Below are 14,209 nucleotides of genomic sequence, written 5' to 3'. Positions count from 1 at the left end.
GGGGGGGGGGGCATTAGCATTAGCATAACTGCTAACACTGTGTCAGTCACTACCAGTTACAAGCTAACAAACAAAATCAACAAATTAAAGATGCTAACTACAGTAACCATTCTGAAAAGATGCTAACTATGCTAACTGTTCTGAAAAGATGCTAACTATGCTGACTGTTCTGAAAAGATGCTAACTACGCTAACCGTTTCATAAAAGATGCTAACTACGCTAACTGTTCTGCAAAGATGCTAACTACAGTAACCATTCTGAAAATATGCTAACTATGCTAACTGTCCTGAAAAGATGCTAACTACGGTAACCATTCTGAAAAGATGCTAACTGTTTTGCAAAGATGCTAGCTACAGTAACCATTCGGAAATTATGTTAACTACGCTAACTGTTCTGAAAAGATGCTAACTACTGTAACCATTCTGAAAAGATGCTAACTACTGTAACCATTCTGAAAAGATGCTAACTGTTTTGCAAAGATGCTAGCTACAGTAACCATTCTGGAAAGATGCTAACTACGCTAACCATTCGGAAATTATGTTAACTACGCTAACTGTTCTGAAAAGATGCTAACTACTGTAACCATTCTGAAAAGATGCTAACTACGCTAACCGTTCTGAAAAGATGCTAACTGTTCTGACCCGTCTGCTAGTCTCTGGTTCTGGTCTCCTCTGAGTCTGGGTCAGCTCAGGCTGAGTCTCTCTGATGTTTCCTCCTCTCACCATCTTGATGCTCTCTGCTCTTTCACCTGTCCACCTGGAGCCAGCAGGTGGTGGGCGGGGCTAAAGGCCTTTTCTAAAAACAATAATAATAATAATGATGATGATAATAACTGTCTCTTATACACATCTGTCTGATGTTTTATGAAAGAAGAGGATGTGGTGTAGTGAGAAGTATTCTGATGAGTAAACGGGAGATAGAAAACACACACTGAAGTGGATGAGAAGGTGAAAAGACGGCGAGAGGAACGGACCGAAGGGAAGAGGTCAAAGGTCAGGAGATAAAGTGCAGAGTGCAGAGAGTGAAATGAGAGAGAGAGAGAGGGAAGGATGAAGCGAGGACGGAGAGGCTGTAGCACACGGGAGACAAGAAGAAGAAGAAGAAGAAGAAGGAGTGGAGGAGGGAAGACTTAAGGATGAGGAGGTGGGAGTCGGAGAGATGTTGTGATGTCACTCGTCCCCCTGCCTTGCGTCCCCGTCAGGGACCGAATGGACAATTAGGATAAAGGTCACGTGGCGGGCGAAGGCAGCTGAAATGTCAGTGACTGATGGTCCGGCCTCACTCTGACCTTCACAGAACTAAAGTCCTATTTTAAAGTCAACAGGGGGATTTAAGCATCAAAGTCTGTTTCACGGCTCCCGAAAAAAAGTTGCGTAAAGCCTGTGACTGCTCCACGGGGAGCGGGGCGAGATCTGACAAACTGCCTCAGGTGATGTCACTAGAGGCGGCGTCGGTTGAGGAAAATAATTAATCTGGGGCGGAGGAGTTAGAAAGACGTGGGCTCTGCGTTAACCCGCTCCTCATCTCTGCTTCAGGCTACTAGCATAACACGAAGAAATGTCCGACCCAAAGCTCAGCCAGTCAAGTTGGATTGTGGGTAATGTAGGCACCAGGATGCACCAGCGTTTCTAACCCATGACCTAAACTTGTGGCACGTTCAAAGGGAACGATTGGCACCTGCGCGTTCAGTGAAGGCTCAGTCCTACCAACAGCGGCGCCGGTTTGAATCCGACTTTCCTGCCTGTCTCTCTCTATCACTGGTTTTCAAAATAAAAGGCAAAAACCGCCCACAAAATCGGATGTTTCAGGAAAATGTGTCGTGGTTACAACTCGGATATTCACGTACACACTATTTACAGATGTGACATGACAACAACCGTCACACCACCAGGTCCAGCAGCTTGAAGTTCGGCCTCCAGCTGATGAGAGTGACTACGCAGCCGACCTTCTCCATCACGTGACCCTCATCACGCCTCAGGCCTCCGCTGAAACCAAACGTTTCCATCAGCCAGTTCCTTCACAGAGCTCCGGCAGAAGTCAAGACACGAAAGCCGTGATGACACTTCCTCTGGTCACGCTCGGCCTCATCGCCGCTGCACCGTCTCTCTCTCTCTCTCTCTCTCTCTCACACCAGCACGTATACGCTCCCTACACGGATAATAAGAAACTCAGCTGTACAGTTTGTCCCCCTCACTGTTAACGATGGTAAAATTTTACTTTGGATCTTTTCCTTTTAGCGTCGCCCTCCCGCCGTGCTGCCCCAGCAGATAAGACCTGGGTGTTGTATTGTAACGGCTATAAAAAGAAAAACAGTGTGTGTGTGTGTGTATTTGTGATGCTGAACAGAATACAACCCTGCAAACAGCGAGGTGGACTGATAAAACAGTTCCCATAAACAGTTTTTCAGGCAGCTTATTAAAGCCTTCACCACAACTAGCAGATAAGACGCACAGCACACCGCACTTCCTGTGTGACAATGTATAAAAAATTGAAATTGAATAAGCTGTGAGACTATTGTGAGACCAACTATGAACTTGAGTATTTGTGGAAATAAACTGTGCTGAAGTTCATTCAGCAACAGGGGATTAGTATTGATTCTGTCCAGTTATTCGCAGCTGTTCTCTCATAATAAAAAAGATGTTCCTGCTGTTCCTAAAGTGACTTGCTGTCTAATAAAATCTGACGTTCTGCTGAACTGAATGGATGCAACAGAAGAGAAGTCACGTCGGGGCAAACCTGAGCGCTGCGAGTTCGACGCTGCGAGAGGAAAACTTTGAATCAGATAAGAGGCGGCGAGCGGATGTTTCATGGTGGCAGTTGAAGCGTGACCTCACTTCACCTTTACTTTGTAGACTGAAACTGCTGCGTGCCGGGAGACGGTGGCACCGTCTGAACCACAATCTAAACTGCTGAGGGGTAAAAAAAAAAAAACACCTGACACGACACAACAGGTTCTCACAGGCGGAGACCGCCGCCGACCGAATGAAGAGCGGCTCGCTCGCTTCCAGCACCGCCAGCTGAAGCTGATGCAGTTCAACACGGCGGCCGCTCGTCAACGTTACATGTTCACGTTTAGTTGAAACTGTTTGCAGAGCAACAATCACTTACTTGACATGTCGGAGAATGTTGAATCGTCTTGTATCGGACTGAGACGTGCGTCCAATCTTTAACCTGCCCTCATTAGCCACGTAGCTCGTGAAGCTAAAGCTGCAATGTGTTAAGTTTTAATGTTTTACGCTGGTATTCCCTCTCTGTAAACTATTCCTTACTCTTTACTCAAGTGTTGATTTCCCACTCAGGTGGATGATAAAGTTGTATTGTAGAAAATGAATCTGCAGCTATGAAACAACCTTAAAGTCATTTCCTAAGAATAAATGAAACATCCTGTGTGTCTCAGACGTCAAGATCTGATGCTCTGCTTCCTCAAACTCAGCTGGATATCTTTGGGATTTGGACAGTTGGTTCAGTAAAAAAAAAGCTTTTTCTATCCATCACTTTGTGAAATTAAAGGCATTTTTTACGATATAGTGGCATTTTACAGCCAAAAAAATAACAGGTAGATTTTTCTCAACCTTGAAAATAGTGGCTACAGCTTCAGATCAGCTGTGTCTATGTGTTTATGTCGTGAAAGGCTGGAAAAACTTTTTAAAAAATATAATTAACAATTATTAAACTAAATACATTGAACCGAAAAGTTACAGTAAAGTTGCCGACAGGTTTAATGTTCTGTCCTCTGTCTGTTCTCACTTCATTATCACACTGTTTGTCTTTAAATTAAAATTTTACATGACTGAATGAAAAGTTAAAAATTCACCTGGCAACATATTTGTCAAAAACATCATGTGGCTTTTTACTCACGCGGCATGATTCCCTGGTTGACCAGCTCTTCTCTCGTCCGTCTCTGTTGCAGCTTCAGCTGGAGGACTGAACAGCAGGACGGACACAGACACACAAACAGGAAGAGAAACAAAAGTCAGTCAGGGCAGAAGAATGAATGGAGCGCATCATCATCATCATCATCATCATCATCATCATCATCATCAGAGCGCCTGCGAGTGAAACGTGGAAGTGACAGAAGTGAGAAATAACAGTCGGAGGAACTCAGAGAGGTTTTTATCTACCGTTAGCTGATCGAATGTGTGGTCCTCTGTGAGAAGACGTGCGAAAGTTATGTCACAAACTACAAAAGGGGGAAGGACACACACACACACACACACACACACACACACACACACACACACACACACAAATACACACAGCTGAACCGACAGTTTCCTGTTTCAAGTGTTTGACACACACCTCACTGCTGCATTCATCACTTCTCATCACTGGAGACATAAAAAGTGATAAAGACAGATAAAGGAAAGAGACGTAGGACTTGCATTATTTCAATATAACTTTAATTATCCTGCTTTTTATTCATTTGAATTATTTCTGCCACTTTGTATTTCAGAGAAAGCTCCGACACTTCAGGACTCCCTGCAGGTGACTAGCTCTGACTCACCACGGCCTCAGCCTCCCTCACGTCTTCTCAGAAAAACAAGAAAACATAACTGCAGCACGTCTGAGGACTGAACTCCCAGGATGAAAATGTGAATTGACAGGAAACGATCTTGTGCAGATCTGCAGCTCTATCTGGGTCATGAAATCAGCATTAAGGTGTAACAGAATACGGTGCCTGGAGGCATTTTCTGGGCAGAGGGCTCTTTGTGTCACACACCCTGACCATGTGCACTCGCTACATTAGCTCACACGTTAGCACTGCAGAGCTGTGGCTGAGGTGTTGCACAGCGTAAACCATACGCTGCGCTCACACACGTTTTTACTCGGTAATATTCAATTACAACAACAGTTGAGTGAGTGCACAAATCTCTCTCTCTCTCTCTGTCCCTCCTCTGATGTGAGACACAGAGCGTACAGATCCCGCTCCCCTCACTGCCGGATCATTATGTCTGATCAGACCTGAGGTCAAAGGTCAAATCTATAAGGTCAGAATTTACTGGTGTACCTCCTGGGCTGAAGGCAATCGCCCCGATGACATTCAAAGTGTATCTCATCTTTCCACGACACAGCGTTTCTACGCCATGGGCTCACACCCCACTGGGCGTCACTTGATCAACAGAGTCAGAATCTCTCTTCTGATTGGCTGACTGTTTTCTGAGTGATGCAATGAAAAATAAAGCAGATTTCAGGTAAAAACACTCAGAGAAACCAAATCCTGCAAAGGTTTGGATGGTGGGTCCAGGTGGGCGGGGCTTGGTGACTGCTTTGTTGTGACATCACAAAGTTCCAGAAGTCCTGACGGCTGGTTTTAAGGCTCAGTTTCTGAATACAGGCTGTGTGCATTTCTCTGTGGACTGAGGCTTTGATACTTTCACAGTATTAATATAGAAGCTAGAGCTGATCTATAATCACACTACACATGGACACAGACCTTTACACTGGATGGGACCTAAACCTGAATCTCTACACAAACACACATCTGAACATGGCCGCCTTCTTCTCTGTTGGTTTCTCTCACATCAACTAAAAGCGACTATATAACGCTGTCATTCATTTCTTCCTCTGTCTTGCCGCTTCACAGCAGGACGAGCTCTTATCTGTCTCGTGCACTTGCCCCTCTAGTTGCTCTTTTCCGTCTCATCTCCAGTCCACAGACGCTCTAAACTACAGCCTAGATTTTCAATTCATGTTTTTGACAGCATAAAAAAAAGGATTTGTGTGTTGTAGTGTTTGAGCATTGCCTACATTTTCTGCCCACTAAGTTGGTAATAATGAGAGCAGGCTCTGTCGCTGTGGCCTATTACGAGCAGAGTCTGCAGACGGTCCCTCAGTGTGTCCTGCAGTAGCCCGAGATAAAAAAACATTCATATTCCTTTGATTCCTGCGGTGAGGACGCGGCTGACGCAGGATGGTGCAGATTCTCCCCTCGGCAGCAGGAAAGATTTAACTGGCTCCTGCAGGCAAACAAGGGCGGACTGACAAAACAAACACTAACGTAGATACTCATTACGAGCATGCATAACATTTGCAAACACACACAAACACACACGGGAGTGCACATCGAACGTGCACAGATAAACACCTCCACTTACAGCTGCGTAGTGTGATTATACACACACAATCATGAAACATTGCCCACGCTCACTATGCACACACACACACACACACACACACACACACACACACACACACACACACACACACAGAAACCACTTGTTTTTGAGGCAGATGATTTGTGCCAAGAGATGACAGGCAAGTGATGCAATGTGCTGATACAGGATCTATTCTGGGAGAGTGCTCACTGCTGCGATGCAGCTGCAGAAGAGCAAAGTGTAGCTTCAGTCACAGCAGAGTAACACAGACCAAGAGCAATTCTCATGATCACACGGGAGTTTTACGCACAAGCTTCACGTAGGAGGAAAACCAAACGATGTAAACAGCTTATGAAGAAGTCGGATGTAACAGTGTGTGTGTGTGTGTGTGTGTGTCCAGCCACGTAGCAGTAGTGACCCAGCGTTGCCTCCACGGCGAAGGAGCGTTTCAGACATTAGCATCGTTTACAGGTTCTGTTCACACGAAGGCCCATCTGTGTGGAAGCTGGGTCTGGAGGCTGCTAATTAAAGCGTCTCCTGCTCCGAGCGATCTCAGAAAGGTTTCTCTTATAACCCAGACAAACTTGTTGTTTGAGATGGCGATACATTCGCCATTAGCTAGCCACAGCTGGTAACATCTGTCTACTCCAAATCACGGTGAATCCAGCCCTGTTGTAAGTGTCGACTGTGTGTTCGGCCTTTAACGCTGTTGAACATCTTTTCCTTTTCATATATATGTATGTTTTACAATTTGAATTTAAAGTATAAGTATGTGTTTTTATGAAATGCACAATAGTGTTTGCAAGTTGTGCTTTTGTTTGTTTTATGTGTCTTTGTTAAAAGCTAACAAACAGGTATATGACAAACACATGGAGCACAGCAGGTGAGGGGTCGACCCCCCCGACCCCTGACTACCTGCTGACACACACCTGTAGCACCAGTGTTTACACCGCTCATATTATTCTGTATCTGTAAAGCCGAATATTTCAGTTCTCCATCACTTTCTTTTCATTCTGCAAGTCAAACCTCCGTTCAGCTCTGAATGGACGGTGCTGCTCCCCTCACCTTCTCCTCAGTGTCGGTGTCGTCTTTCAAAACACTTCTTCAGAGAGATTTTAAACACATTTCTATTGACACTAATTTGTCCAAACTCTTCAGGCTCGTGTTCATTTATTACATCTGTTAGTTTCAGCTTCAGTGATCCCGTTATTGAGCGCTGTACAAGTAAACTTGACTTTACTATCATCACTCCTTCGCTGCCTGTTTGTGCGGCGTCTCTCCTTCTCAGTTTTCTATTTGTGTCCATGTTGTAACCACCGGGAACACGATCCCTGTGGACGGCCAGCTGAGCTAAAAGGACCGTTACTGTAAACCGCCGACACGCAGAGAAAAGACGCTCGCTGTGACAAGCGGCGGACCGAGACGTACCGGGTCTGTGTCACATAAAAATCCTACAGTGTGTCACATGAAGAGAATCTCAAATGTTTGCATTGGTTCTCATAAAGGTTTTGCAAGCAGCTGGTTGTCATCCATGTTTGTTTTGTTAAAAGCACACGTTGGCACTTTCACAGGATCCGTGTGGTCGTCCGTCGCCACAACTCGACTCACCACTGAACCGTCTTATTCAGTTCACACTCCTTCCTGTTACAGACTAAAAAACATCTGTGGAAGTAGGTGGAGGTGATCTTTCTGTGTGGTTGGTGAAGTCTGAACCGCCATAATGTCTCTCTGTGAGAGCTCGCTTTAAAAACAAAGGCCGAGTGACAGGACGCAGGAACTCGCTCTGTAAATTCACGTTTGTTTCAGCTGCTGAATAAAGTTTTTAAAACATTTAAATGAAAACTGACTTCTAAAATCTTTAGCGCTCGCAGGGTTTGACCTCTCCTCTCTCTCCGTGCAGCCGGCTCTGCTGCGAGGCCCGCGGCGCTACAGTCAGCGGGTTGCTGAGTTCACGCGCTCGGGGCAAAGTGTGCTGTCCCGCGGGCTGGCTGAGCCCCAGCTGTAACCCAGCCACTTGTAAAGAATTTGATCCACTTAACACCTCAGCCCAGAAAATAAACCTGGACGACACTCGACACACGGAGCGCCGTCACACTAAAAACAGTCTCTGCAGTTTGTAATATGTAATATATAATATGGACAGAAACCTACAGCAGCAGGTCACATAGATTCTAAAAGCTCCCGTGTGTTGCAAGTGTGACACGTGTACAGGTATCCCACCTTGTCTGAGACTCTGACAGGCCTGGCGCTCCAGCTCAAACCGTATGGCTCTCTCATCCATGTTGCTGCTGATTGGCTGAGGCCTGAAAGGGGCAGGGTCAATGCGGACACAGGGCAGGTGCTCCAGCATGGCGAGTGCCGAATGAGACATCCACGGAAATTATAGCGAGAAGAAGAAGAAGCCGGTGGTCGGCCGCAGCTGTCTGTACATCCGCAAAACAGAGCGAGGTAATCCTTCTGTGACGGCAGGTAACCTGCTGGATAATGAAGGAATATTCTTCAAAGCAAAGGTTCTGCAAAGTTTCTGAAATCAAAAACCCTCAAAAGAGTTTTCTCCTCCTCATCTCAACAGGCGTTTTCCACCAGTTTCTTCTGAGAACCTCCTCGATCAGACAGAGGAGACACTCTGTCGGCGTCCTCTCTAAACGTGTCACGGCAGTAAGAGAAAAAAGACCGTACGAACACAAAGCTGCTGCAGCTACAGGAGCGACTGAAGTGTGTCCGTCACAGCTGTTGCTCTTCTCAGTCATTCGGCCGTTGACGGACACAGACAGGCGCACACGAGCACACACACACACACACACACACACACACACACACACGTTCTGAGCCCAGGCCCGTTCCTACTCACCAAATTCCTCTCACTTAGCACTGCTGATCTGAGTTCAGTGTGGTGTCGCTGCACCTGTGTGAACACCTCTCTGCCGTCATGACCTCAGGCCTGAAATCACTACACACACACACACACACACACACATACACACATACACACATACACACACACACACCTGCTGCCGCTCTGCATGCCTACTCTCCTTCCTGTCTGCTTTCCCCCTTCCTTCCTTTTTGTTTGGTTGTCTGTCTTTCCGCCCACCTGTCTCTGCTTTGTGTTCATTATTTTCCTCCTCACATGTCTGAAGGTTTCTCCTCAAACTCAGGATTAAAGCTTGTTTGGTAGAGGAAGAGGAGGAGGAGAAGGAGGAGGAGGAGGAGGAGGAGGAGGAGAAGGAGGAGGAGGAGGAGGAGACCCACTGCTTTGACTCCTTCTGGCACATCCACAGATCATCTGAAACCTGACCCTTGACCCTCTGTCAGGCATCATGAGCACGACTGTAACCTGAACCGGCAACAAGAAATCAAACCAAAAGGCTACCGTTTTATGGATGTACAGAGATAGACGCTGACATTTGATAGGCAGCATGAATAGCTCAGCATGAGAATGAACTGAGGGCAGAGCTGCTGCTCACATTCATGAGTCAGACGTGTTCTTCACAGGGTGAACGATGACGAGGACCACGGAGAAGTCCGTCACGCTCAGGCAAATCAATCGGAGTCTGACCTGTTATGTTTGAGCTGCTGAGAGATTCTTCCCACAAAGTTTTAACAGCTTTAAATGTAAAGTTTTTCTTTTTGTAATATTAATCAGGAATGTTTTTAAGGCACGTAAGCAGAAATACAAAATAGCACCAGACTCTGGATTTCAACAATAATCCTCAAATCTCTCAAATCTTCCATTGAACTTGTCTCACATGTTCGTGCTCAGCAACAAAGTTATTAGAAGCTTTCAGTCTTGTTTTACTTCTTTTCAACCTCCAATACTGACAAAAACTACTGGAGTAGTAATGTCTGTGGGGGGGGGGGCATTAGCATTAGCATAACTGCTAACACTGTGTCAGTCACTACCAGTTACAAGCTAACAAACAAAATCAACAAATTAAAGATGCTAACTACAGTAACCATTCTGAAAAGATGCTAACTATGCTAACTGTTCTGAAAAGATGCTAACTATGCTGACTGTTCTGAAAAGATGCTAACTACGCTAACCGTTTCATAAAAGATGCTAACTACGCTAACTGTTCTGCAAAGATGCTAACTACAGTAACCATTCTGAAAATATGCTAACTATGCTAACTGTCCTGAAAAGATGCTAACTACAGTAACCATTCTGAAAAGATGCTAACTGTTTTGCAAAGATGCTAGCTACAGTAACCATTCGGAAATTATGTTAACTACGCTAACTGTTCTGAAAAGATGCTAACTACTGTAACCATTCTGAAAAGATGCTAACTACGCTAACCGTTCTGAAAAGATGCTAACTGTTCTGACCCGTCTGCTAGTCTCTGGTTCTGGTCTCCTCTGAGTCTGGGTCTGACTGAGTCTCTCTGATGTTTCCTCCTCTCACCATCTTGATGCTCTCTGCTCTTTCACCTGTCCACCTGGAGCCAGCAGGTGGTGGGCGGGGCTAAAGGCCTTTTCTAAAAACAATAATAATAATAATAATGATGATGATAATAACTGCATCCAGCAGCTGATGTGTTGCCTCTCTGCGGGTCAGTGATGACTACCTGTCTGCCTTTAGTCTGCCTTTATCTCTCTCTTTCAGCTCGGCCGTCATCTCCTCTCTCCGCCTGCATGTCAGGATAAAACACCTGCTGCCGTCCACTGACAGTTTCATTCATCTCCATTATTAAGGCTCTGTCCCGGCTGACAGCAGATAATATGATACGACATTAAAATGGGAGACACGGCCCTTTCAAGGTGAAAAAAAAAAACCTCAGCGCTCTCTCCTCATCTGTCCGTTAGCATCACAATGAACCGACGGTGCTCGTCATGTTCAAATTACGTTGATGAATAAGAAACATAATGTGGCGACGGCAGTGCTTCATACACGCTGGGAAGCGTCTGCTTTTGTAGATGTAAATGTAAATTTTGGAGACTGCTGATTCACAGCAATGAGAATCTGCACAGCGGCGTTAAATGTGGAGGGCGATGTGTCCGTGTGTGCGTCCTCGTTACTGAGCGTGTTAATATGCGAGATATGGTTTCCCCAGGCAAAGAACTCCTCCGTCTGAGAAGAGAGGGGGAAATGAATCAGGACTCTGATCCGCCATTACCTCCGATAAGACCCCCACCAAAACGCTGGCAGGGATAATCCTGCTTTGCTGCATGTGATTGTGTGTGTGTGTGTGTGTGTGTGTGTGTAGGTGTGTGTGTGTAGGTGTGTGCGATTGTTTATTCTCAGAAAGTGTGTATCTACGTGCGATAACTCTGTACAAACACTCACTGTGTCGTTATAATTTATGCAACAGTCAGAGTGAAACTGAAAAATGTGTCTGTGTGAGTCAGTCTCTCTGTGAAGTGCGTCCTCACATCGGTCAGAAACATGGAGATAAAAGACAACAAACTGCCGAGGGCTCAGAGTGGACTGTAAATCTCTCTCTCTCTCTCTCTGTGTCTCTCTCTCTGTGTCTCTCTCTCTGTGTCTCTCTGTCTCTCTCTCTCTCTCTCTCTCTCTGTCTCTCTCTCTCTCTGTCTCTCTCTCTCTGTCTCTGTCTCTCTCTCTCTCTGTGTCTCTCTCTCTGTGTCTCTCTCTCTCTGTCTCTGTCTTTCTGTCTCTCTCTGTGTCTCTCTCTGTCTCTCTCTCTCTCTGTGTCTCTCTCTGTGTCTCTCTCTCTCTGTCTCTGTCTCTCTCTCTCTCTCTGTGTCTCTCTCTGTCTCTCTCTCTCTCTGTGTCTCTCTCTGTCTCTCTCTCTCTCTGTGTCTCTCTGTCTCTCTGTCTCTCTCTCTCTCTCTCTCTCTCTCTCTCTCTCTCTCTCTCTCTCTCTCTCTCTCTCTCTCTCTCTCTCTCTCTCTCTCTCTCTCTCTCCCACCCACGCAGCTCCGTCTGGTTGTTTCACATGTTAATCGCTGTTTATCAATAAACAGGAGCAGAGCTCCAGCTCGGGGTCGGCTGAGGTCAGTGCTGCACTTTGAACGCTGGACGTTCTTCTTCCAGACCTTTCTACCAAATCCAGCGGTCTGCAGCCGTGGACTGTGTCGGCTCAGCCACCACAGCGACCCGGCTGCCTCCGCTCCACACCGACCGTGGGAGGCGGTTGAAAGCTTCAGAACGAGCTAATAAGTGGACACCGTCCGAACATCTCTAAGATTAATATTGAGATCTTTTTAAGACTATTGTTCCCTGTGTGTCAAATTTTACAGGTTTTTAATTTCCTACAATGTTTCCTGATAAGAAAGATGTGATTTGGTACTTATTATAGGGAAATTAAATGAGTTTATATCCATTCATTAGTGGAAACTTTTTATATTTCACCTTTCTGCGTGTTCAGCTGAGCAGCTGTGGACGAACTGAAGACTAAAGTCTGTGTGTGGCAGGAATTAACTGGAAAGAATCAACTGCCATTAAAACATAATTACACGGTTCTTTTGCAGGAAAGGTCTTAAAAATTTTAGGAAACTATTCTGAAATTTAGACCTGTAAAATACATTTGTGTATTTTTATGTTTTTTAAGTTGCAGAGCATCGAGCTCTCAGGGCTACCACACATCTCTTTTAACCTTCCAGGACATATTGTTGTATTGTATTACACATATTGTAGATTCAGTAGTAAGAAGCTCCTTCTGTTTCTGTTTAGCAGCGAAGGTGTTTAAACTATGCACCAAACTGTGTGGTAATCCATCCAGCAGATGTTGAGACACGTCACTCCGAACAACAAATGTCAACCTCATGGTTTCTCTAAATGAAAAGTCAGAGGATCAACAAAGTCGTGAGGATTCATCCTCAGGGGACCACGAGTGTCTGAACAAAACTTAATGAAAATCGATCCAGCAGCTTCAGTCTGAACCAAAGCGATGGAGCATCCGACTGATCTTCCGTTTCTAGAGCTTCACCTCGCCATTTAACATCCCGACACGTCCCCCGATGTCAAGACACTGCAACGAGCAGACTCCCTTCGGTCAGTGAACGCTGCACAAAGCCGATCCTACGAGGACAGTGTGAGCGTTTTCTTGCCAAGATAGTGCTTGACCTTTGTGTTTAACCTCATTAACCTTCAACATGTCTGGCTGTGTGTGTGTGTGTGTGTGTGTGTGTGTGTGTGTGTGGAGTTCGTGCATTTGCGGTTACGTCACGGGGGGGAGGAAAGGGCGAGACTAGAGGTCACAAGAGGTCATTGCCAAAAGCAGCTTCTGTGAACTTCTGCGTGACTGTGTGTGTTCATTAAAAACCTGACTCAACAAACCCTCAGCTCCACTCTGCAGGATCTGAGCGCATGTCTCTGAGGCCGCGGTGCACCGAGGATCCAAGACATTATACTGACTGATATCTGGACACGGGTCATTTGTTCCATTCAGGCCACGGAGACGTAGAGAAGCAGCATGGGTCATATAAACTGTGACTTATAACATCTTAGACTGATAGAGACTTAAAATTATAGAGTATATTTTCATTTTAAATATCTAAACTATGGCTATAAACTTTTATTTTCATACCCCCCCCCAACACACACACACACACACACACACACACACACACTGTTATTTACTGCTACATATCTCTCTCATCTCCAGTTTCATCACCTGTGCGCTTCCTAAAACAAGAGAGAGCTGTAAACAAGTGTCAAATTATCTCCAACCCCAACTCCTCCGCCCCCGGGTGGAGCTGTCATGCATGTTTTTATGATGCACTGCTCAATAAGCATATTTCGATAATTAAAAATAATATAATCTACCTGTCTCATAGCTGTCTTTCTGTTTTTTCCAACAGGCCTCTGAGGAGGAATTCGCCCCAAACTTAAAATGCAGTTATTAACTATTGATCCACAAGTCGCTCAAACTGGAGTCTGTATGAAAAAAGCAAAGCCAGAATAAGTGAGGTCCTTCTCCCTTCTCCTCCACACTGCTAAAAATAATGGCACCATATTTTTGCAGCTGCAAAAACATGCGTTGAATGTTTGTCAGATGTAAGAGTCACGTGTCGCACTGCGGCTCCAAAAACATGAAGTTTTCCACCGACCCCCAGCGTCACCTGTCCACCGCCGTTTGTTCAGAGGAGTCTTCAGCTCTTCCTCTCACTTCATATTCCTCAGCCAATAGTTTTTCATCACTTCACCCCCC

General features: G+C 45.5%; 1 protein-coding gene across 3 annotated transcripts in view; it reads right to left on the bottom strand.

Annotated features, from left to right (window-relative positions):
• The window catches only part of LOC111646337 (myocardin-related transcription factor A-like), a 32,274-nt gene that overhangs the window by 17,627 nt on the left and 438 nt on the right, over positions 1-14,209 (bottom strand). Inside the window, exons 1-2 of one of the 3 annotated variants that reach the window (XM_087170930.1) lie at positions 8,316-8,766; positions 3,859-3,924 (exon numbers count right to left, since the gene is read on the bottom strand). In XM_087170930.1, coding sequence (XP_087027056.1) covers positions 3,859-3,924; positions 8,316-8,466 — 217 coding nt within the window. In that variant the 5' untranslated portion in view covers positions 8,467-8,766. Of the gene's footprint in view, positions 1-3,858; positions 3,925-8,315; positions 8,767-14,209 lie in introns of those variants that run through there. The other 2 variants (XM_023395816.2, XM_087170929.1) reach the window with 2 other exon arrangements.

Source organism: Seriola lalandi, unplaced genomic scaffold (genome assembly GCF_002814215.2).
Source record: "Seriola lalandi dorsalis isolate HSWRI2012SDOR001 ecotype SW California unplaced genomic scaffold, Sedor1 jcf7180002054969, whole genome shotgun sequence".
In the NCBI taxonomy this organism is placed as follows: domain Eukaryota; kingdom Metazoa; phylum Chordata; class Actinopteri; order Carangiformes; family Carangidae; genus Seriola; species Seriola lalandi.
This window is presented reverse-complemented; position numbering and strand designations above follow the sequence as displayed.